The 23,677-nt window shown below is 40.6% G+C and overlaps 2 protein-coding genes across 3 annotated transcripts; one reads left to right on the top strand and one right to left on the bottom strand.

The window, feature by feature from the left end:
• Positions 1-1,477: 1,477 nt before the first annotated feature.
• Positions 1,478-15,459, top strand: ehd1a (EH-domain containing 1a). Its single transcript, XM_085431213.1, has 6 exons — positions 1,478-2,264; positions 6,699-6,796; positions 11,333-11,574; positions 12,289-12,459; positions 13,761-13,925; positions 14,280-15,459. The coding sequence occupies exons 1-6, from the start codon at positions 1,876-1,878 to the stop codon at positions 14,808-14,810; spliced, it is 1,596 nt and encodes a 531-aa protein (XP_085287339.1). The 5' UTR covers positions 1,478-1,875; the 3' UTR covers positions 14,811-15,459.
• A 3,960-nt stretch (positions 15,460-19,419) lies between these two features.
• map1lc3cl (microtubule-associated protein 1 light chain 3 gamma, like) lies at positions 19,420-20,962 on the bottom strand. 2 transcript variants are annotated; one of them, XM_085431236.1, is made up of 4 exons: positions 20,744-20,962; positions 20,591-20,646; positions 20,395-20,501; positions 19,420-20,223 (listed from the first exon to the last, which is right to left on the bottom strand). In XM_085431236.1, exons 1-4 carry the CDS (start codon positions 20,799-20,801, stop codon positions 20,034-20,036), a joined length of 411 nt encoding a protein of 136 aa, XP_085287362.1. In that variant the 5' UTR covers positions 20,802-20,962; the 3' UTR covers positions 19,420-20,033. The 2 variants fall into 2 exon arrangements, with proteins under 2 accessions (XP_085287362.1, XP_085287353.1); XM_085431227.1 differs by having other exon boundaries at positions 20,591-20,962.
• Positions 20,963-23,677: the final 2,715 nt, after the last annotated feature.

The following is a 23,677-nucleotide window of genomic DNA, read 5'->3' as shown; positions in this document are numbered from 1 at the left end:
ATATGACAGGAAAAACACTTAAATAGAAGATGCCAGCAGAATGAGTGTACATCCAATGCCGTGGTCTGGCTTGGTGCTCTCAGCTGTGTTTTTCTCTGGGTCTCACCAGCTGTAACAGCATCTCCATATGGAAAAACTGTGGCTTCCAGTGGAGCTGCTGTTATCTGTGGAGGGACACCTCTTGTCATGCAAACACTGCTGGGACTCTCTGTAGCTCATGAACAGCAACACTTTCAGTTTCTTGTTTCTGTGTTTAGTTTAATTTTCATGGTGATTTATGTGAAGGCTGCAATAAATTAAACAATTCTTGTGAATTCAGTTGAAGTTTCTGTTTCTTTATAGCCCCTTTTCACGAATAAAACACAAAGATTGAGATTTGTATGGCATGGGTTTATGTAGCTTTCTGAAATGAAAACCAAAAGTAAAAGTGAATACAAGAGCATCATTTGTAGTAAATGGTCAGAAGGATATGGGACTTTCCCTGACATCAGTCAGCGATGGTGATAGACTCAAAGGTCCCTTACAAAAAAAATTACCTTTTGGGGGTTCTTCCTGTAAACCCTGTAAGTGTTTACAGGAAGATATCGTAACAAGATCTTTTTCAGCTCAACAAACTGAAAACAGAGTAAAAAAATACTCACCACTCAGCCTGAGAACACAATCATCATGAGTGCTAACAAAGAAGCTGTCTTTGTTTTTGTAATGAAAAGTCAAACCAAAACTAAATCACTGTTTGCAATTTGATGTAGTCATTTCAAATTAAAAGTAACGCTAGTTCCACTACAAACACTGCACATAAACACAATATAGTGAATATTAATTCATATTCTTTTCCACTTCTGCTCCCCGTAGCGTCAGTATAATAAATTTTAAATTTCTTCCTCTTCTCCACATTCCCCCATTATCTGCAAAAAGTGATAACCCGATTCCACTCTCTACATCCTTAAATAAATAATTTAGCAACATTAAAAACATAGTCTACTCACAATGCTCCTTTATGGCGTTCAATTTTCTGCTAAACCCTCCCCTCCGATACTTTTATTTGTCTGTCTGTTAAGAAATCCTTAATCCATCGGAACATTCTACTATTTATATCCATTTCCCTAATATTAATTAGTAGACATTCCCTCCACATTCATATGATATGCTTTTTCTATATATTGAAATAACTGCCACTACACTCTCATTGTTTATTTGTTTACGTTTTTGTTTGGATTTTTTCCTCATTAATAATAACTGAAACATTTAACCAAGACAAATATACAAAAAAACCCTGGAAATCAGGCAGGTGGTAAGCGCGTTTTCACACAACTGTATGTGTATGAACTTTTCATGCAGAGGCTTCACAGGTTCATATATATATGAACAAATGAATGAATACATGCTTTCATCAAAGTTTTCATATGGGTTATGAAGAACAGAGGCTTTTATTGTGAAATACAGACTGTAGCGGTAGTCCCCGCAAAAAAAAAAAAAATACTGTTTCCGGAATAAGTCCTCTTCGGCGGTTCACCAACTGTCAGCAGGTGGCTAGTCGGCTGGCAAGCCAATAAACAGTTTTGCTGTCTGACATTTAAGCAGCAATTGACTGCATCTATCTGACCGCAGCTTAGTTTTTATGGTGGCGTGTCGTGTCACGTCACGTTAGATAACGTCCAGTGAAAAAGGAGTCCTCCTTGAATGACTGACTTCGCAGTTGCGTGGCTAGCTAGCAAAGAGGAGGGTGGGGACAAAAACTTCAGCCTCGCCCAGTCCGTAGCTTTATACCAGCAGGCAGCTACTCTCTCGGCGGTGTGAGCACCCACACCTCTAAATTCGATACTTATTAAAGGGGAGACTGAAACCCTCGTGTCAAGTAGGCGAAAAGAAGCAACCATGTTCAGGAAAAACTTGAAGAAGGATCCCGAGCTGTTTCAGAACGTGTCGGAGGGACTGCGGCGGCTTTACCGGACCAAACTGTTCCCGCTAGAGGACACGTATCGATTCCACGACTTCCACTCCCCAGCCCTCGAAGATGCCGACTTTGATAACAAGCCCATGGTTCTCCTGGTCGGCCAGTACTCCACCGGGAAGACCACATTTATCCGGCACCTCATGGAGCAGGACTTCCCCGGTATGCGGATTGGCCCGGAGCCGACAACAGACTCTTTCATCGCGGTGATGCACGGGGAACAGGACGGGGTGATACCGGGTAATGCCCTGGTTGTCGATCCCAAGAAGCCCTTCCGCAAGCTCAACGCCTTTGGTAACGCATTTCTCAACAGGTAAAGCCAGTGAGCAGGACTCCACTCTATCAAAGAGGATATGAAAAATTATATGACTCCCACCACTACCTCCACCTCCCAGGGTTATTCATTACTCTGTGAATGAAATGAATGGGGCTGACTCGAATTCTCACTTTAGTGCTGTTGTGTGTTGAGAAACTGTCATAATAACACAGCAGCCCTGATTTTAAATGCACTCCTACATGTTCTTACATGTACGACACGTTTCAAGGTACATTCTCACATTATGCTGTTGCACAATCTTTTAAAATGAGCCGAGACTGTGAGGGTTTTACCTCTTTCATCATCTTAAAAGAATGCTGGTGTTTTGTGTCAATAGATGACAGATGTAGCTTGTATATAAAGCAGAGGGTTGGAAGGTGCTTTCCAACACCTTTTCCCACTAGCCTTTCCCTTTCGCTTTGTATCATATGCTACCAATCAAATGATCTTCTTCGCCACCTGGCAGAGTCACTCTTGGCTGACCATTTTCTCCCAGTGTGGCCTCTTGAACTTAGAAATAGTTGAAGGTTATATTGCTAGGGAGCATGCCGACCTTGTCCTGTCCTCAGCTCATGAAGCCATAACTTTCATGTCCTATGGCATGGTAAACCAACTCCCTCATCCGCTACCTGTGACCTTTTATAGTCCTATCACAAAGGATTAAAGGCGTGGTTATCGATTTTGACTATTGTAACATACTTTTTGGCACTACTAGACTGGCTTATGTGAAGTTGGTCAATTCTAGTCCATGATCCAGATAATGAAGAGATTATGGGGAAACACAGCCACTCCCAAAGCATTATTAATTACTTTTATATTTGTTACTCAGCTCATGTCCTAATCCAACAAAAATGTCCCCCAGCAAACACTCAGATGACTCAGAAGTATTCCCCTTGTGGGTCTTTTACCAGTTAATGCAGTTTAATTATGACAAGAATGCAGAAATAATCAAAAACAGCAGAATAAAATTAAATAAATGGCATAGAAAACTGATTCTAGGGTATTCTTTCAAACCCAGAGAGTGCCAAGGGCAGCTCAATCTTTGAGTGTTTCATTGAGTAAATGCTCCTCCCAGCTCAGAGTGCAAGTGAAACTGCACAAGCAATGTGCAGTGAGCCAGAGCCAGTGTGACGTTTCTTAAAACAGTCTCCTAGGTGCTGGGGGGCTTTTGGGGGGGGCAGAATTTGACATATGTCAAACATCTGATTGCTGATTATGTCATTTCCTGTAGAGGATGTAGGTATGCCCCCCTTCTCTGCCTGAGTCGCACCCTGAGTGGGATTAACAAATAATGCACAACTGAAAAACTCTGGGACAGTCATAATACTTGTTCTGTTATTAGTTTCAGGGTATTATGTGGGTGTAGGTAGGGTAGCGCAAACACTCAACTTGACACTTCCCTAGCTGGACTAATTTCCCATTATCTCATGACAGCCCTTCCTTTATTATTGTAGAGTGTTTGGTTTATCTCGCATGAGTGTCAAACCTTTGCCAAGTGTCATCACTCAAACTTGAAAATGTGAAGTAAGAATAGGGGACTCTAAGACTTCATTGGTCACTATGGCTTTATTACTGACTTGAAGGGAAGACAGATAAGATTTGAACAAAAGCTATTGTCCGTTGTAGCATCATTTGCCAAACTGCTGGAAACAGTCCTGCGGTATTGTGGGACTTGTGGTAGTCTTTCACTTCAGTGTGCATCTCTGTCTCAGAAGCATATGCAGACATGAGCGGGCATATGCTGGTTTAGAGCTCACATGATCACACACAACAGGATATGTGGGTAAGACAATAGCAGGTGTATGAACTGTTTAAACAGCTCACGTGGCATTTAGCCAAGAAGTGGCCTGCAAGTTGATGAATTGATTAAAATTTTCCACGAAGAACTGGATGTAGATAAACATTTAGAACCAGGCTGACTTCTGAACCATACTTCTGAGGCCAGTTTTCCATTTTCCTCTCAGGAAGTCAAAGAATTTAGCCTGGTCTTCAGCTAGGTAGGTAATATCAAGGGTCACATTGGTAATTGACTGAATGAGACTGTCAGGGCAGCTTCTCTTAATAGCTCTTAACTATAGTCATTCAAACTTCAGATTAGCCTTTAAATACCAGGCTCTCGGTATAAGCAGTTATTTATGAAGTGAGTAAACAGAAATCAGTCATGTGATCCTCAAATCCAGAGCTTTCTCTTGGGTTTTCTAAGCCCAAAATAGTAGGTAGCTTCCCAATTTTGGTGGTTTAAAAAAAAAAAATAGAATTTATTGAATTGTGGTTGACCTTTCATTGTTTGTGCAGTGATACTGTTCTGAGTGTTTCCACAAAAGTTACCCAGTTTCTTTTACACCTAGATGAGCATGCAAATGTTTTAGCTCTTCTTCCCCTTTTATGTTTAATTCAACTGCAGTCAGAGCCCCTCAGTGTATGTCAGTGCTTTCTGTAAATGTTTAGTCAGTAAAATCGGAGTCAGCAGAGCTCAAGTTCCGCACTGGCCCACCCCGGCCCACATTATCCTGCTCCGTCCTGTACTCCTCCAGGGTGCTGACTCTGCACTTTGTTGTGATAGCGGCTGACACACGTACACTCTTATACAGAGGTTAGCATGAAGACCTGTGTAGGTATGTGTGTAGTGAAATGATTGATTCACCCACACGAGGCAAGACTTCACAGGAAGAAGGAAAAGTCACACAGTTGTAACCTGCTGTTTGCATCTCCAGCAGTAATGACAGATACCCCGTTTCCTCTTCTCTCAGGGAAGTTGAGGTTACGACGTGAGGGAAGGTCATAGGTCAGGAGGTCATTAGCTGGAGCCAGATTTGCTATCACAGCATAGGCTTGATGTCTTTTACACTGTGGTGCATTTCCCGCTTTCTGAAGATATAGTGAAAAACTGAAGGATCTTTGATATGCTAATGCACCGTCCCCCCTCGTCCCCTTGGGCCCTCCGTTTCAAAGAATTCCAGCTCAAGTTCATTGGAACATTTTTTTTTTTCCTGCTAGCTCTATGTGGAAAAATGTTTGGATAGATGGCTGAAATGGAAAAGCTCAGCCAAAATTCCTATTGGGAATCACATGCCATCAGCTTTAAGAGCGAGAGAGTGAAAAACCTGCACGTTTGTTATCTTTTTGTAGTTTATTATTGTAACATTAATACACAGGGCCTCTATGCAGGAAGCCCTATTCTTATATTTCTTTAAGTTGCTCTTTGTGGATTTTTCCTTTCCCTGCTTTGTTAGGGTTTTCTCGTGTGTGTGTGTGTGTGCGTGCGTTCTCAGCGCGGTCACAGCAGGAATGTAAAAGCACGATTTTTTTTTTTCTTTTTTTTTCTCCCCCAGTCTTATGACCTGCTGCTTCTGAGCTCATGTTGTGAGTATCAGTTCAGTTTGACTGAAAGGGCAACAGAGTGTGAGAAGTAGTACTCCTGACTGTGTGGTGTCTTAACAATCCCCTTCTTTGTCCTGAGTGGGACAATGGGGGTGTATGCAAAAGCAGTCATCTACTTTCATTCTTATATCTGTCTGTGTTTGAATTTCTTGGCTTCATTTCTGTTTAAGGGCTCACACTCGGCTTTAAAATTTAAACCCCAGTGTCCCAGCTTGATGAGAGTATTGTAAAGTGAATTATGCCGCACTGGGAATGACTAAGGCATATAATTTATGGCTTCTCATGTATTGTTCATATGTTTCCCTTATTAAATATTCTTACCTCAGTGCTGACCTAAAAGCATGGCTGTCACGCCGTTTGGAAAATCTGACTGTATAATTATGTAGCCTCACTGTTGTTGAGGGCAAAACATCCAAACTAGAGCTGAAATAATTAATCAGCTTGTTGAACGACAAAAAGAAATTACTGCTTTGATAAGCCATTATTGATAATAAGCAAGTCTTTAAGCAAAAAATGTCACACGTCCATTCATTTAATCTTAAAAATATTGAATCAAATGTGTTAAAAGCAGCAGTTGGTAGCAGTCTTTTACAATAACCACACACTTTATAAAGCAAATGATTAGTTGAACATTAAAGGGCAGATGTAGAATAACTGTTAACTTCAGAAATGTACATTTTTAGTTTACCTTAAGGCATCAAGGATTTGTAAAATGAGATTGTAGCTGTCCTCTAAACCCCAGCTTTGTCCTGTTAACAGACTCCTATTTTATATTAGTTTCAGGTTTCTTCCAACAAGAAAGAACATTATTTTATTCTTGAGATATTGTTGCTACAAAGTTCAAGATTAATGTCTGTTTAATAGGAGTTCTATGTAAGCATTCTCACCTAACCAGTTTTGTATCCCTCTCTCCTTTTACACCCACTGCCTGTTATTCTTGATCCAATCTCTCCCTCTCTCTTTCATAATGCTCTTTCACTTTCTTTTTCTCCCCTCTCTCTGTGCTCTGTGTCTCTCACCCCCTCCTCCCCCTCTCTACCTCCTTGGCAGGTTCATGTGTGCCCAGATGCCTAACCCCGTCCTGGAGAGCATCAGCATCATTGATACTCCTGGAATCCTGTCAGGGGAGAAGCAGAGGATAAGCAGAGGTCTGCCTCACATACATCCAGTTTTCCCACCTTTCACATACGCCTTGTTTCATGTTCTTAAAACTCTACCACACCACACCCACTGCTCAGAACCCAGAAACAAGCGCAATCAGAAAGCATTGCATGTATGCAAAATAAAACCACAGGAAGTGACAACTTCACTTCTGAAAAAGAAATGTTGAAACAACAAACATACCCTCCTTTCCCCAAGCCTGTTTCTGTTTAGCAAATGCACTGCCAATTTACTGCAGCAGTTTGGCTCACTGTGTTGTCAAACCTGTATTTAGCTCCTTTAACACCTCTAGGTCAATGCCTAACCAAACAGGTTACATAAATCTGATGGAGACCTCAACAGCATGACAGTGCCAAGAGGCCACATAGCACTTTTCATTCTTTGTAGCTCTTCAGCGCCTTTAAAGAAATTGTCTGAAAGGGAGAGGAGCTAAAACAGAGCTGAGGCCCAAGACCAAGGCCCGGTATAAGATAAATAAGGACTATTTTAAGCAAAGCTCCAGGAATAAAAAGATATAGTAGGGAATAATTATAATAGATTGCATTTAAATCCCTCTTGTTTTCTAATCAGACCTAAAAAGGTATGAAAAATTGCGTCCTGCATTACCATTCTTCCTATTTTTATTTGCTTTATTACTACTTTTTAAACTTGATTTACCTTTTCTGTTTCCTATGTACTATTTATCACTACAGATCTGAATCATTTCCCTGTACTCTGTGGAAATAGATCAATTTATATTTTTATCTGCATGCTTCAGCAATGCTTCGACCTGCAGGGTCATTTCAGAATTGCCACATACGCACTTTTCTTGTAACTTTTGATGATCTTACAAACAAAACATAGCCTCTTCTTTTTTTCCCCCCACCTGCTCTGTGTGTTTGAGAGGAAGCACATATATAAGCACAGGTTTTCTGTACAACCCAGAGACAGGAAGTGGAGTAAAATGGCAAACATAGCAGAGTTTCCCAAGACTGCCCTCCCCTTATCCACTACCGCCTGTGTTTGGCAGCTTCTTTACAGGCTGCTCTTTATCGCAGTTGTTTCCTGTGAGGCACTATATGAAGAAATGGGGGGAAAAAAGAAGACTATTAAGCTAAATAAAGAAAAACTGATTATGTAATTAGCCTGTAGAAAGAGAAAGGCCAGAGAAACTGACAAGGCCAGACAAGCGACTGTAGACGTAGAAACGGATGTGCACATCTGAGTATGAATAAAGAGATTTGGCACACGGAAAGGTGACCCTGACTAAAGACACGAGGACGCTAAATCTGATGTTTCATACCTTAAACAGCTGTATACATACAGCACATACTCCTACATTCTTGCTGTCAAAGAGACTGTCCTCCGCATACACACTGTCTTACAGACATTATCCTCTCCTCTGTTTCTGTATAAACATGAATACAATACGGTACTGCAGACATACTGTACTAACTGTGTCATATATAAACACAACTGATTGGATTGTGCTGCTCAACTTTGACGGTCATGTGTGCCTCACCCAGAATAATGGCAGATCTGTTTTGTACCAGGCCTACAGGAAGCTATGATATTATTTCAGGTTTCCACAGATTGCTACGTCTCTAGTTTTTAGCGTAGATCCGCATTGCACAATTTCAAATGTGCAGGCTGTTTACATAACTTCACAATTACAAAAGTTTTCAGGAAAAAAATCAGGAAACGTGAAATTGATTTAAGTATATGGTGCTTTTTTTATTGCATAACACTTGGACTGTGTTTATTTTTGATTAGGTCAGCATGTGTGGTTCAGTGCTTGTTCCTTAGTAAACTATGAAGTGGCAAAAGCTATAGTAAAACTGGAACTAGGTGGTGTGTTTTCCGACAAGCAGTGCTGATGAATTGACAATGATATTTTAATGCTATTTAGCAAAATTAGAGGGGACTTGTTACCCTTTTTTTCTGTCATGTATGCGCTCCTACATTGGTGGGAGCTCCTGTTAAACATAGCAAAGGACTGAAACAGTCAGCAAGAAGTGCAAGTAAGATTATACAAGACTGTGCAATGAAAAGTAATCCCTGTATGGCAAAACCTCAGGCAGTGTTTTTTTTTTTTTTCTGCTCTTGGCTCTTTATATTGCCACAGAGAGGGGATGTTCCTACTGTGGTCACCTCAGACACCAGTCTCCTTCTGTGAGCATAAAATCCCCCCCCACCTGCTGTAAAAACCTTTGCAAGGCAGCCAGTCAGAAGAGGGATGTCTTAAAGAGAGAGAGTAAAAACAGTTTGTTTCAGGCAATGGATGAACTGGGGGCTTGCACCAATGACCTGCATAAATAAACTAAACTGACTCGTGCAAAACTCTACTAGAGTCTAAGAATAAACATCTGGAGCTGGAAGTGAGCATAATAGGTCCACGTAAGCAGATTGTAAATACATTTTTTTAAAAAGGCTGAGCCTGCCACTATTAAGAGATAAAAAATAACACTTAAGGATTATTCTGAAGAAGAGGATGTCACTTTCTGGAAATATGTCCTTGCTGTGAAGTAAATGTGCAGCAAACAGATGTTTAAAGCTGGTCGTTTCTGTTGGCCTTTTGTTTAACAGACCTTGGCATATCGCACAACTTTATGCTAAGTCCTATCTGTTGTTTTATAGCTGCTGTGCTGTGATATGGAATTCTGTTTCTCGAATTCCAAATTAGTCCTTCGACTTTCCCAGAATTCTGAAAGAAAATATGCTCAGGGTTTTTTCCAATCATCTGCTCTCTGTCTAAGAGGCACATGATTTTGAAGCCATGAAGTCATGAGTGCATGGCTCTATCCCTTCATGTCTGTGTGAATAGTACAGACACAGCAGTTGTTAATGCTATGTGTTCTAAGTCAGCCTTGAGCAGCTGCCTCTCCAATTCCCTGACATGTGCGTTTAAAAACAGACTTAAGATGGAATGAACAAATATCCTCATCTGGCTCCCACTGGGATCCTTAACTGCAAGCAGTCCCCCTTTATGCCCCTTTACTTTCACATGTTACAAGCATGAACTAATTTTCCAGTATCCATCTGCTATATTCATCCAGACCTTGTCATTTTACTTTCACTTTTACTCTCTGTGTTCCCTCTTTATTCTCTTTTTATCTCCATGTCTCCCTCTTCGTGTCTCCATCACAGAGTTGCTCTTTTGACCGTATCTCTCCGTTGCTCTTTTGTATACATGTATTTGGACAGGGACAAAAGCCAGCCATGTTGGAATGCATGAGCTGCAGATCTGCCGTCAATTGTGCAGCTGCTGCGATGAGCTTTTAGAGCGACTGTCTCATTGGCTCAGAAAAGAATGCACACACTAATGAAAACCACTGCTCTCTTCGCTCCTACCTCCTCAAGTCCTTGAGGCAAATGAAAACTTAGGGGGGGAAAAAGCCAATTTATGCAATCTGACTCTGCCCTGAGTTTCTCAAATAACCAAAGGAAGTGAATAGTACAGTAAGTTTCTGTGCTCAGGCGGCTATAGAAGTGTGTGTAGTGCACATTCTGGTCAAGCTATTCACTTTTTTTTTTTATTTTTTTTTATTTAAAGATGTTACAGTGTATAACATTTTCAGTTTAACACCTTATATCAAGTATGTGTCTTCCTGCTTTCTGTTGATCTTTCGTTGCTTGGTTTCTCTAAGGCACATTGCAGAATCTGCTGTGTCCAGAGGTCATTTTATTCCTGAGGCTAAAACCTCCAAAGAAAAAAGCTTTTAGCCAGTTCCACAGGAGTCACCCACCCTTCAATGTTGCAACACAATTTTCAAAATGTTTTTTTGTTACATTGATGGTTCAATTGTTTGTTTTTAAAGGGTCAGAAGTACTAGGTTATGTCAGACAAAGTAACAGGCTCTGCATTGTCAACCTCCCACGGCCTGCTGCAGGCCAGAAAAAAACATGTCATGCTTCAGATTATCCAGAGGGACTGTGGTTTAAACTTACCTTTATACCACTCTCTCTCTGTCTCAGTAAAGCAGTAAAGCCAGTTAATCAGTAATCAGAGGAAAAAGACCTGCCTCTTGAAATCCCTTATCTAAACATTACCTGGAATATAAATATGTGTAGAGTCCAAAATTAACTTCTTTAAAGATGCAAGTTATTGGAGTTTCTTTCAGGTCAGATGGCTGCCACACCGTTGCACTTGATGTGCTCAAGTAGAATATGAACAAACATTGGAAGATAATAGTGCACACTGATACCCAGGACAATGTAGCCTGCTATGTGTGTCACTGTGAGCTTATCTAGTCATGACAGTTCTTTATCACTCCCCATATGTTAACAGCATGACACTATAATAATTCGTAATATGGCTGAATTTAACATGTACTGTCTTGTTTTTGTTTTAATGGCAATGCATCATCTGTTTGGGGAAACTTGATTTCAAGCAGCATACACACCTACCTAAGTTTTAATGTTGTTCAGACCTTATTGTAGACAAAAGGTTTAGAGCTGGGAAAACAGTCCAGTTAAGAAACCCAGTAATGCGACATTTAATATATTTAAAGATGTTTCAAAAAGCTTTTCTTTACTCTCTCCAGGGTACGACTTTGCCGCTGTGCTCGAGTGGTTCGCTGAACGCGTGGATCGCATCATCCTCCTGTTTGATGCCCACAAGCTGGATATCTCTGATGAGTTCTCCGAGGTGATCCGCGCACTCAAGAACCATGAGGACAAAATGCGCGTGGTGCTCAACAAGGCAGACCAGATCAGCACCCAGCAGCTGATGAGGGTCTATGGAGCGCTGATGTGGTCTTTGGGTAAAATCATCAACACACCTGAGGTGGGAAGGAGGGAAAAAAAGCCCTTTTGTTGTTTTTGCTTTTTTTGTTGTTGTTTTTTACAATTCTGTTTTTGACTGAAGATTTGTAACGCTGTGAGAATTATTTCACTCTAGCCTGGTAGTAATCAAGTGTTAGACACATGTGGAGCAAACAAAGGATGTTACTGTTTCAGAGTGAAAGCCAAGCTCCAGGCGAAGGTTGGATAGCTTTTCCAACGTTATCAAGTTCTCACTTTACCAAGGAACTTAAGAAAAAAAACACCTTAATGAAAGTGAAACGCGGATAAAATACCATCCATGTCAAATCCCATGTCCTAGCTGATATCACGTGACATAAGCACTTGTGATTTTTCCACCTGAATACTGAGTTAATGTTTGATCCAGAGCCATATTCATAAAGTGATCCCAGGGAAACCTTTGGAGCATGCAGATAATTACTCATTGACTTTGATCTGTAGTTCATATCCTGTTTGAAGGATTAACACTACAAATCAGTCACATTTTTAAAAAAATGTACTCCTGATTAACTCAGTCTTACACTCTTTTCTTGTTTTTATTGTGTTGGACTATATAAATGTTTTACTTCTGTTTATAAATCCATGAGAACAATGTCACATATGTGGCCTGTGAGAGAATTTCTTGCCGTGGGTTTGAGCTGTAAAGTGTAACCTGATGGAGATGAATGGATATTAACTTGGAAAACCTTTATTCTAGGTGGTGCGTGTGTACATTGGGTCATTCTGGGCACAGCCCTTGTTGGTCCCGGACAACAGGAAGTTGTTTGAGGCGGAGGAACAGGACCTTTTTGTGGACATTCAGTCGCTGCCACGCAATGCAGCTCTACGCAAACTTAATGACCTCATCAAGCGAGCACGTCTCGCCAAGGTCAGTATTAAGAAAATTAAACCCTGTGGCCCAATGCAATGATCATTGCACAAAGCACCACATTCTTTTATACCAGTGCTTGAGTAGCACCTATGCTTCCTTTAAAGGATAGGCATGGATACTTGGAGAAACGGCACAGGTTCACCTTTAGAATTGGTATGGATTGGTAGGAAATGCATTTTAAAAAATTCAGTGCTATACACCACCACTAGTTCTGTGGTGTGTGATAATCCACTAGTCACTCACTGATGGATCATAGGAGTGTCTATAGACAAGCTTAGAGTTCAGCCTGCTGCTCTTTTCACATAGAGTGAGCTCAGTGCACATGGCAGTTTACCGGCGTTAGGTGTGCGTCTGCATGAAACCAAGCTCACCACATGTCAACCAGCAGCAGCGGTGACATTACATCTGGGGCACAGGTGACAAATAACACTGTAATAGTATAAACTAAGCTTTGTAGCGTTCACATCATAAACACAACCCGTTGAAAGTACCAGTATACTTTTTTTTTTTTTTTTTTTGGCATATTTTTATAAATGGTATATATAAAAAAAAAAAAACAAAAAAACATGAATTATAAATAATTTAAAAAAAACACAGAAAAACAGCACTGACCACTTTCGGAAGAAAGCCTGCGATGTCAGAAAACACATTTTATATGCATTTATTTACCCTGGAAATATGCGTCACTGTGTTCTGTCTCGATGTAGTATGTGTTACTGTGTTTTTACACGTTCCAGCCATAGACCCGTCCTATCTTCTTACATTTTGGTGGCATTTTTCATTTAATTGTACATTTTTAAAGAAACCAAAAAGTAAAAAAAAAAAATGTTGAATTTTTTTTTAAATGGATATTTCTGTCACAGATTACCATTCTTAGACTTGGCTGCTGAGTTTAATTTATGTGGTCATATTTTCACTCTCTATTCTTTTTAAGCCCCTGTCTTATGTCATTAATAGGGTGACACCAAAAAACAAACAATCCCCACCCTGCAACTTAGTGTTTCATGTTTAAAGTCACCACAAGCAGATGTCAGCCCAGTGATATGTTTGAACATATGTCAGTTTTAAAACGACTAATACAAATTATAGCACAGGGTTTATCTATTTCTGCTTTTAGTCAATATGTATATATCTGAAATTTAAAAATACACTGCAGACATCCATTTTAAATCTAGTTCCCTTCATTTGGCCTTCTGCCTGATTGAAAAGTCCAAAATTCAGATGTTGTAGCTCTGAAATGTTTAATGCAGAAGTCCAGAGGGTGCTAAGAATTTCTGCTTTTTCTCTTATGCATTCAGGTGCAAGCTTACATTATCAGCTCTCTGAAAAAGGAGATGCCGAGTGTGTTTGGAAAGGACTCCAAAAAGAAGGAGTTGATTGCCAACCTGGGGGAAATCTACCACAAGATAGAGAAGGAGCACCAGATCTCACCCGGAGACTTCCCCAAACTTGATAAAATGCAGGTAAGATTTAAAAAGGGAAAAAAGAAAGAACTGAAGCACTTCCCTGACAAAACTGAAGTGCTGTCTTGAGTTACAGATCTGATGAAAACACAACTCTATTTTTGGAGTGTTGTATAAAGTGTTAGAAACAGGCTGTTCAGAGTAGAATGACCTTCCAACCTTTTACTCTTCACATCTTTGCCCTTCTTTCCTGCTCTTGCCCTCCAGGATGGGCCAGGACGGCGATGAGATTTATTTTTCCTGGTTTGTCAGGAAATCCTGCTTCTTGTATGTTGCTCCCATTGGTAGCCATTGAAGACTGATCTATTTCTATCACCAATTCCTGTTTTCTCTCAACCACCTTCATTCCCTCAGGAGCTGCTAAACGGTCAGGACTTCACCAAGTTTGCTTCACTCAAACCCAAACTGCTGGAGGCGGTGGAGGACATGCTCGCCAATGACATCGCACGTCTCATGGCAATGGTCCGCCAGGAAGAGGCCTCCATGCCCAGCCAGACCGTCAAGGGTGGAGCTTTTGAGGGAACCATGAGTGGTCCCTTTGGCCACGGTTACGGTGAGGGTGCCAGCGAAGGCATTGACGAGCTGGAGTGGGTGGTGGGTCGCGACAAGCCCACGTACGATGAGATCTTTTACACCCTCTCTCCCATCAACGGCAAAGTGTCCGGCGCTGCCGCCAAGAAGGAGTTGGTGAAGTCCAAGCTGCCCAACACAGTCCTGGGAAAGATCTGGAAGCTGGCAGATGTGGATAAAGATGGCTTCCTCGACGACGAGGAGTTTGCCCTGGCCAACCACCTGATCAAGGTAAAGCTGGAGGGCCACGAGCTGCCTCCCACGCTGCCAGACCACCTGGTGCCCCCGTCTAAACGTGGGACGGTGGAGGCCTAGATGCACCCTGCAGATCATTGATGTCAACACAGGGCTCTCCAGGCAGTGTCTAACTTCAAGAAAGAACGGCAGCACCTGGGGTATTTTTCACCAGAGAGAGACTGGAGGGTATCTGGGGGTTGGGTGGGAGGGAGGGCGGGTCCATCTTTGTGAATCTGGGGATAATGTTTAGTGTGTGTGAAATAAACGGTGGGAGAGGGGTTTTATTTGCAGACCGATAGAAGGACAATTACCAAACTGATGGGTAGCTGGAGGTCACACGATGAGGTGGAACATGGATTTATGTATCCTGTGTAAAAGATGTCTTACAAATATACACTTCATATTGTTATATGTTGATCCAAAGAAATCTAGTTTTTTTTTCCAAATGGGAAAGAGAAAGGAAATGAATCAAAACAGCGGTTAGATGTGCTTTATCTCTATTTTTGTATTTCCTCACTGTTAACTTTGACTCTTTCCAGAAGCTTCCTTTTTTATTATTTTGCCGGATAAATAAAAAGGAATGCTTGTACCATTCAAAAGGTTAAGTGGATTTGTATTTAATATTGCTATATCACATTTAACAGTGGTTTGTCAGAAGAAAGCTACTTATTAAAATGGGGGAAACACATTTAAATAAATATGCTAAATAAATCTTAACTGATTCATAGTTTGGTGCTTTAAATTTGTAGTGGTTTTCTGTTACCAAAGGTTATGTCAAGGACTGTGTCACCCAGAGGTCATCCAAAGGTCATCCAGAGACTATTTAATGTATTAATTTAAATTGGTTTAGTGTGCTTTTCTGCCCTCTGTAGGCTAGACAGAGTCAAAGCAGGGGGCTGGGAGGACATATAAGGTAATTTAGCCATGAAAGTGGCTTCTGCCTGCACGTTTTCAAGGACAAATTGAAAATGGTGGTGAAGGCAGACATGCTTGCGTTCTCTGGAGCTCTTACACGACACGTGGAGACAATTTACAAAAACTCAGTCCGGGCTCAGAGACGAGCACAAATTGTAAACAGAAAGACAGGAAACACTCTCCAGTGAGCCTGGAAATAATATACACTTTTATTCGCCTTATAAATCTGTGCGACTATATAACCTGAGCAGGCCTAATGTAGATGTCAGATGTCAAAACAAGCAACTGAAGTATAAATAATACTCGTCAGGCCTGTATGTATCGGCTGTTTTCTCAGTGTTTGTAAAGGGAAATGCAGAAAGATGACTTATGCAATTCCAAGAGTTGCACAAACACATCCTCATACACTGCACGTCTCATCATGTTTGTTTGCATATTTTCCAAATGGCAGATTCATCGTCTCATCTGATCATTTTATGTAACTGAATATCAGTTGAGAGAATCAGTTTACCTCCTAAAACACGCCATTACACTCACGGTCATGTGTTTCCATCTTATCTTAAAATTACTCTGAAACGCTGCACAGTGACTCAGTAAGTTATCAGCCAGCATAAGATACATGATATTTCTCCTCTGGTCCAGAGGCGCTCTCTTGTGTCTTCCTGAGTTATTACAAGTGCTGTTTCAACCAGTTGTAAGCAATTCTACTTTCCCACGCCCTTCCAGCACATGCGTGATGGTGACAGTAAACATTATGTAGTTATTAGGAGCTGCACAGATTTCTAACAGGTCTGCTCTGTCTTAATTATCTTTATCTGCATTCTTGCCCCAAATTAATATAACCATCCTTTCTCTATGTCATTTACTTATTGATACTTGACGTGAATGGTTTAATGTATTGAATGGTAAAAATGTATTGCTTTTTGTGTTGTTACACCTTTAACATAAGTCACGCAGTTAGGCCCATAAAAGTGCTTTAACCATTAAGGCCTCTGTCAGTGCGCCCCAGGGTGGCTGTGGCTACAATGTAGCTGCCATCACCAGTGTGTGAATGGGTGGATGACTGGTTGTGTAAAGCGCTTTGAGGTCCTTAGGGACTAGTAAAGCACTATACAAATACAGGCCATTTACCATTTTTATCACATCACCCAGGTTCAGATTGAGCAGTTTTTTTTTGTTTGTTTGTTTTTGTCCTTTCAAATTAACCAGATTAAAGACCTGCATTTGATTCCTTTTTTTTTTTTTTTTTTCCAAGTGTTGATCTTGGATTTAGTAGCTGTTCACTGGAACTAAACAAGCGAACAGCTACTAAAAATGTAAATAAGGTACACCATCATTAAGCTGAAACACCCAAATAAACCAATCGGGGAGAGAACACTAACTTTAATCTGGTACATGTGTAAAAAGTGTGACAGCACCGGGCTGCTCAGCACCACTAATACACCACAAAAGACAGTTTAAGTGCATGATTGGATTCAAAAACACTCATGAGGTAGGAATATTATTGTCAAGGGAGTTTACAACAAGGTAAATGAACAGATAAGAGATAAACTTGGTCCAGAACAGTAGGAAGAGAAAAGGCTTGTGATCTAAGGCATACCATGCCATCTGTCAAACATGGTGGAGGCAGTGTTATGACATGGGCGCCTAGTGGAACCAGGTCATAGTGTTTATTAATGATGTGACTGCTGATAGAAGTAAAAGGATCAACTGTAAAGTATGCAGGGCTCTACGCTCTGCTCAGATTCAGCCAAACGCTGCAAAACTGATCAGATGTTCTTCAGTGGCCCAGTGAGTCGCCTGTTCTCAGGTCAATAGCTTTTCAGCTATTCAAAACAAAACTGAAAGCAGTAAAGGCCTGACGCAACATCTTAACCATGAAGACCGCATCTGGTGATGTCCATGGGGTTTGTGGTCCAAATACTTACGGACATAAGCTGCATGTTTTAAGGATGCGCAACTTTATTACCTGATTGTACTGTTGGTTGCATCTCTGTGTCTGCAAACAAAATGAATTTAACCAAAAGTGGATGCTTGTTTGTTGTGTCCCATTAAAGAGGTAAAAACTCTTTTAAGATGGATTTCTTTTTGTTCTCTGGCACAAAAATGTTGTTGAATATAACAACTGTTGTAAAAACCACTGATCCTGAATTTCAGCCACTGCATCACTATCACAGGATAAAGATCAAAATACAAGCCTTGTCATTAAACTGATGCAAAGAGGGAAAAAGGATAACTAATAAAATTGGAAAGAAATCATTAGTTAAGAAACGTGACTGGATTATTCTGCCAATCAGAGATACCAAGAGATTCCTAAAATTTAACATAAAGCATAATTTGTGGCCACCTTTAAAATGGAAAAGAAATGCAATTTAGAAAGAATTTTTTTCCATTTACTATGAAAATATTGGAATTTACTGAAGCTCCTTTGCTTCTGATGTTCTTTTAATTGTAAATAAAACAGAGCCAAAAACATTTACTTCCCCCTGAAAAGTCAGGATCCTCCCCGGTTCAAGCAGATCATTTCCAGCTGGCAGCAGCTCCAGAGTTCCTCCTGTTCAGGTATGATAATTTACTGACAGAAAGCTGCTGGAATGCCCAGGCTGGTGTGAAGAGAGAGGCTGTTTGGCTCTGCATCCCTGTGCCTCTGTGCACTGTGTGTTTGGATAGCCGCTCTTCCACACTGTATATCTCTCCTTTACATTGTTTCCGTCTTCCAGCCTTCCTCTGTCAGGACGTCACCCTTTTCGCCTCTTCCTTCCTTGCCTTCCACTGTTTTCTGCTACTGCTTCTTTGTTTTTCATCTGTATTCCAGCCATGCCCCTGACTCTCTTTCACTCCACGTCAACCCTCTGACATGCTGACCCCAGCAGGGAGCTGACTGGGTCAGGCTTATGTAACACAGTCATGTGGAAGCCCACTTGGAATGAAGCACCTGTAGCCTATGTGTGAGTACAAACTGTAAGATGTGCAGCTATTAAATACTCATCTTATATAAGTCAAGTCAGCATTAGTGTAGTTTGAACATCCTTAATGACCTGTGGAATAAACCTCATATATTGGACACTTTTTAAGATGTGTGCCTACTTTTTCTGCACACTGAATGCAATCTTTAAACAAGGATATCCGAAAAACTTCCAAAGGTAAAAGCCTGAAATCTTCACTTGCCTTTCTTGCCATCAAAATGAACCAGATCTGTAATTTCAATTACAGTTGAAATTACAGTCTTACTCAGCACCTCAAAAATCTTGCGTGTCTTATGCATGAGTTCAGAAAGGAAGATCTGCAATCACTCATTTGCCTGCCTTCCTGGGTTTTAGGCTGCTTTGCTGTTCTCTTCATCACTACTGCTTTTCAATACAGTCAATCTCAATACTGTCATCATTACTCTAGTCCAATTATCTTCTTGCCCGCCTTCTTAGAGCCAATCAGTATCCACTTTGCGTTGTTTAAATCTACGCTCTCTGTCGTTCTCCCTTTCAGACTCATTCGTGTAACCCACCTCCTCCCCATCTCCACCTAGCAGACAATTCAGTGAGAGCTTCATCCAAGCCTCAGTCTTAATCTTCACCAGCACCTAGACTCCTGTTCTATATCCAATCACCACTGGGATTCTGTTCTGCCATGATGGGTCATCGGAGTCTAACTGCCAAATACATCAATTTCTCTATCAATAAATCATGTTCTTCCAGATGATTTCTCCTTATTTAAAAGAAATTGTATTCTTAGAATCTGTGTAGGAAATATCACACAAGGTCAATAATTTATTGGGACAAAATTTTATTTTTTGGTGATTTAAGAACACATCAGAGCAGCTTCAAATGTACCTCTAGGAGTGCTTCAATATTTCCTGTAATGAAGATGTTTTCTGGACAGTTTCACATTCTTGAGGGAAGATGGGGATGGGCAGAAGGAAGATTTCATATAAGTGTTTATAAGTTACAATGTTTAACCTGATTTTGTCTGGTGGAGGGGGTGGAAAGTGCTGCCACAAACACAAACACTGGTTTATCTGCATTGAAACTCAACAGAAAGACATTTTTTTTTTTATGTTTAAAGAGACAAAATACACACCAAACATTCAAATTAAAAGAAAAATCTTACATTTTTTTCTTAATTTAAAAAAAAAAAAAGCTTTATATACTGAATATCTTTTAATAGAAACCCTTAAATATAATTAGTCCTGTTACCCCAAACCAAATCTGAGTCTTTACCACAGACTCGTGTTATCTCTTTAAGTCCAGGGAGGTTTCATGAGGTAGACAGATGTGCTCTTTGGGGGGGAGGAACAGTCTTGCTTTGGCTCAGTTTGTCCTTTTTTCCCCAGGTTTGGTTGTGTGGTGTCTCCACTGGTCACAAATCAGTTCGTTTTATCACTTTTCAGGCTCAGCAGGGCCGCTTGGCTGCTTGCAGAGGAGCTCCGAACATTTCCTGAGAGGCATAGGTGATATACAGGAAGCCGTCACCATCTCTGTAGCGGGTATACACCTCCCCCATGTTGGAAGACATGCAAGACATGCTCTTCTCCGCCACCAGGAGAAACAGAGCCTGGGTGGAGTCCAGAGCGATTTTATTCCTGGAGGGGAGACAGTTGGAGAGGCAGACTGAGATTTTTAGGACAAAGAAAGACAGAATGTGAGGGAGGCAGAGGCATGGCGAAGAATGACAAATCTGACAACTTGCAGGAGAAGAAAAGGGCTTTAAAAATCAGAACAAAAGAACCTGCTGTGAGTCACAGATGACGTACCTGAGCAGGCAGAGGAACTGACCCAAGGTGAGCTCATAGGGAACCAGGAACTTTGTTTTGTCCAACAGGGGAAGGGTCCTTTCACGGATGTAACGTTCGACAATCACCTAAAAGCAAAAACACGTCTGCTTTAACAGGAAGTTCAACAACACGCATCTATTATGTCTTTAAAACATCTTAGTCTGAATCAACTTACAGGCAGCTTGTTGGGGAATTTAGACCGAATGCTGCACACTTCATTTTTTCTTGTTGCTAGAGAAAAAAAATAATAATAATTTGAAGACCATATTTTACACACATGCTTTAAAAACAGCATCCACTCAGTGAAAGGTCAACCAAATTGTCCTACTGAGGCATTTCCTCTGCTTGAAGGGCACCGTTTCCACAGATTTCTCAAAAGGAGCCATTTGTGCTTGGTTTTGTTGAGTGTTTCGCAGAGGCCGATGGTGATGGAGGCTGTCTCGCCCGGGCTAACGACAGAGTCCCCTCGGGTGGAAGTAAGCAAACCCCGACGAGCTGAGGTGACCACTCGTGTTTTATAGGGTGCGTGGGCTGGGAGGAGTCGAAATGGGACACCAGCAAACAAGGACACGCTCCTCGTCCCGGGGAGAAGTGTGTATGGATGCAGAGGTGTGTGTGTGTGTGTGTGTGTGTGTGTGTGTGTGTGTGTGTGTGTGTGTGTGTGTGTGTGTGTGTGTGTCCTCTTCAGAACAGATTCACACATACTGGCTATCTCTCTGAGTGTTCTCACGTCGGCTTGTGATTTCGGTTCTGCTGTCACGTACGCAGAGGAGGACACTATGTGAAGAACACAGCGTAACGAAGGAGGCCTGCCTCCAAGAGAAGCAGAGGTTCCTAAACAAAGCTGCACAACCCAAACTGTCACACTCAAAAACTAGATGAGCCATACTTCTATCCTTTCACTTAGTGTCTGACGTAGGACACCATGGTCATCTTTAGAACATTTAACCCATGTTAAGCTAAACTTTTACCCTTGACTAACAATGGCCAGCACCAGTGATGACAGTGACTTGATCCTGTGTGCTTCTAATTACAGGAAGCACTGTGTAACTCATGTCTGCAGCATCTGCAAGCTCCAAATGTTATCTTATTACCTTTTTAAGTGCTGTGTGTGTTTCACACATATGGACACAGAGACATTCATTTAGATCCTCAGGCAGAAATCTGTAGTTGTTTCCACATCACATCTAAAGTCAAAGGGCGATTGTGCTTTGGCTGTCGAGCTTCATCAGTTGTTGACTGACCGGCCTGATGAAGTCTGATTTGCCTCATCAGCGTCTTCTTTTAAATCACTGCCAAAGACTTGTTTATATCATGTATATGATATCTGTTGGTATCCGTTTTTGTGTAGATTTTTGGCATACTCTGCTGATTCTTTTAACATTTAGATAGTTTTTGTCTTCATTTTAAGTTATTACAGCAGGTCACACTGTATCTTCTTCGTATTGTCATTTTTGAATGCTGTGTGGCCCATTTTAACTGATTTGTAAATTGTTTTTATAATTTTCTCTTAGTTTGTTCTTTTATTCTTTGTTTGCCAGAAGCACTTTGCAATTCTGCTTTACACATAAACTTTAATATTATTATTAGTGTTATTATTATCATTATATTAACTGGGGCTGTATTATTTTGATTTATTCAGTCTCTTTACACTTCTCTTTCTTTTGGAAGCTCTAAAATCTGCATGAAAGCTGCTTCCCTCCTGAATTTACTGGAGTTGTCAGTTTGTTATGGAGCTAAAACTAGTATTTTGCAACAAGAGTTCAGCAAGTATCATCACAGTGACAGCTATTTATGTTGGTTCCACAAAGACTGTAATTTAACTATATTTAGTTTTACAAAAATGTGAGTTCAGATTTTGTGGAAACCATTGTGAATAAACTGTCAGCTGAGTTATGAACAATGCATTTCTCTTTAAGGAGCTCATGCAGCAATGGACAGCTGCTCTACTCTGGATAAAGATTGCCCTCTGCTGGATGGAAGGTAGCCCAAAGGTCCCCTGCACTGCAGAGGAGACGCTCACCTATGCCTATCATGACATTTTCCCCAGTGGCTTCATTCTTAGTGGAGTGATAAAAACTCTTGTCAGTTTGTCCCCCCCAAACTGACGACTTTATGCTTTTTAAAATTTTTATGAAGTACATTTAAAAGAATATAAATCCAACTAACAGAGTCCGAATTTAAAAAAAAAAAAAAATAAATGTAATGCTGAGAAACAGTCAAAATTCTCATTTCGAGAGATGATTTCTGACTTTACTCTCATTTATTATATCACTAGGCTATTCTCAATATTTTTAGAATAAAGTGAGAAAAGAAAATCATAATTCTGAGATTAAAGTTGAAATGTTGAGTTTAAATCTGGATTCTGAGAAGTCAGACTTCAGAGGAAAGTCAGATTTTAGAGAAAAAGTCAGAAATGAAAGAAAAAAAATCCGATTGATGAGAATAAAGTCATAATTCTGACTGTTTCCTGTGAATTCTGGTTTAATCTCAGATTTCTTTCAGATTTAAAAAAAAATTGATTCATGACACAACATTATTTTTTCTGAGGCTTTAACCTTCTTCTGTAGTAAGACAATTGAAACTTGTGGGTGGATCCAGTGTTGCTCCGTTCTGGCATCCTCTCCTCCCATGCCTGCCAACTCCAAGCTGCCCACATGTCACATACAGTAAACACAGCAGACTGGCCAGGGTAGCTCACTCTGAGAGCAAATAGTGCTCAGAGGTCACTGAATGTCACTCAGCACAAGGTAATTTAGGATTATGCTATTTGTCATCACAAAATAAATGAAGATTTTAAAAGATCCAAACTGTTTAGTTGCAAGAAAACCACAAAAGTGACAAACAAGTCAGTTCAGTTGTATCTGTTTAACACAAATTTGCAACAACAGTCACCTCAAGGAACTTCATATTGTAAAATAAAGACCCTAGAGTACAAAAAACAGGCAAGCAAACAAACAATAGGGAAAGACCCTTTTTGCAGAGTGCATACTTTTACTAGTAGATATCACGACGGTGTCAACGATGCTGAAACTAAAGCACTTTTGTGTTAGCTGTGCATTTTTTTCCCAAGAAAAGAAGAGGATAAAAACTTTGTTGTGATTTTTTCCCCATATAAGATCAAACTTTGCCCCCAGAGAGGGGGCCTGATTCACCTTGACTGGTAACCATTGGTAACTCTCATTCACCACACGTAGGAACTTTATTTTTGTGAAGCTGCTTCAGCACAATTCCTGTGCTCAGTCTCTTCCTTATGTTAGCA

Source organism: Copadichromis virginalis, linkage group LG2, assembly GCF_057382275.1.
Source record: "Copadichromis virginalis isolate Kocher_CV1m ecotype Utaka linkage group LG2, C_Virginalis_male_GT1.1, whole genome shotgun sequence".
NCBI lineage: Eukaryota > Metazoa > Chordata > Actinopteri > Cichliformes > Cichlidae > Copadichromis > Copadichromis virginalis.
The sequence above is the reverse complement of the archived record's forward strand: the minus strand, read 5'-3'. Positions and strand labels throughout refer to the sequence as shown.

Coding starts and splice junctions, on each gene's coding strand:
- ehd1a (XM_085431213.1), top strand. CDS start 1,876: ATGTTCAGGAAAAACTTGAAGAAGGATCCCGAGCTGTTTCAGAACGTG. Junction 2,265..6,698: donor GGTAACGCATTTCTCAACAG/GTAAAGCCAGTG, acceptor CCTCCTTGGCAG/GTTCATGTGTGCCCAGATGC. Junction 12,460..13,760: donor AGCGAGCACGTCTCGCCAAG/GTCAGTATTAAG, acceptor TTATGCATTCAG/GTGCAAGCTTACATTATCAG.
- map1lc3cl (XM_085431227.1), bottom strand. CDS start 20,710: ATGCTGTTTTTAAAGCATGTGTGTAAAATATGGTCTTCAAATTATTAT. Junction 20,502..20,590: donor AATTCCCCAACAAGCTGCCT/GTAAGTTGATTC, acceptor TTTTGCTTTTAG/GTGATTGTCGAACGTTACAT. Junction 20,224..20,394: donor CAGTTCCTCTGCCTGCTCAG/GTACGTCATCTG, acceptor TCTCCCCTCCAG/GAATAAAATCGCTCTGGACT.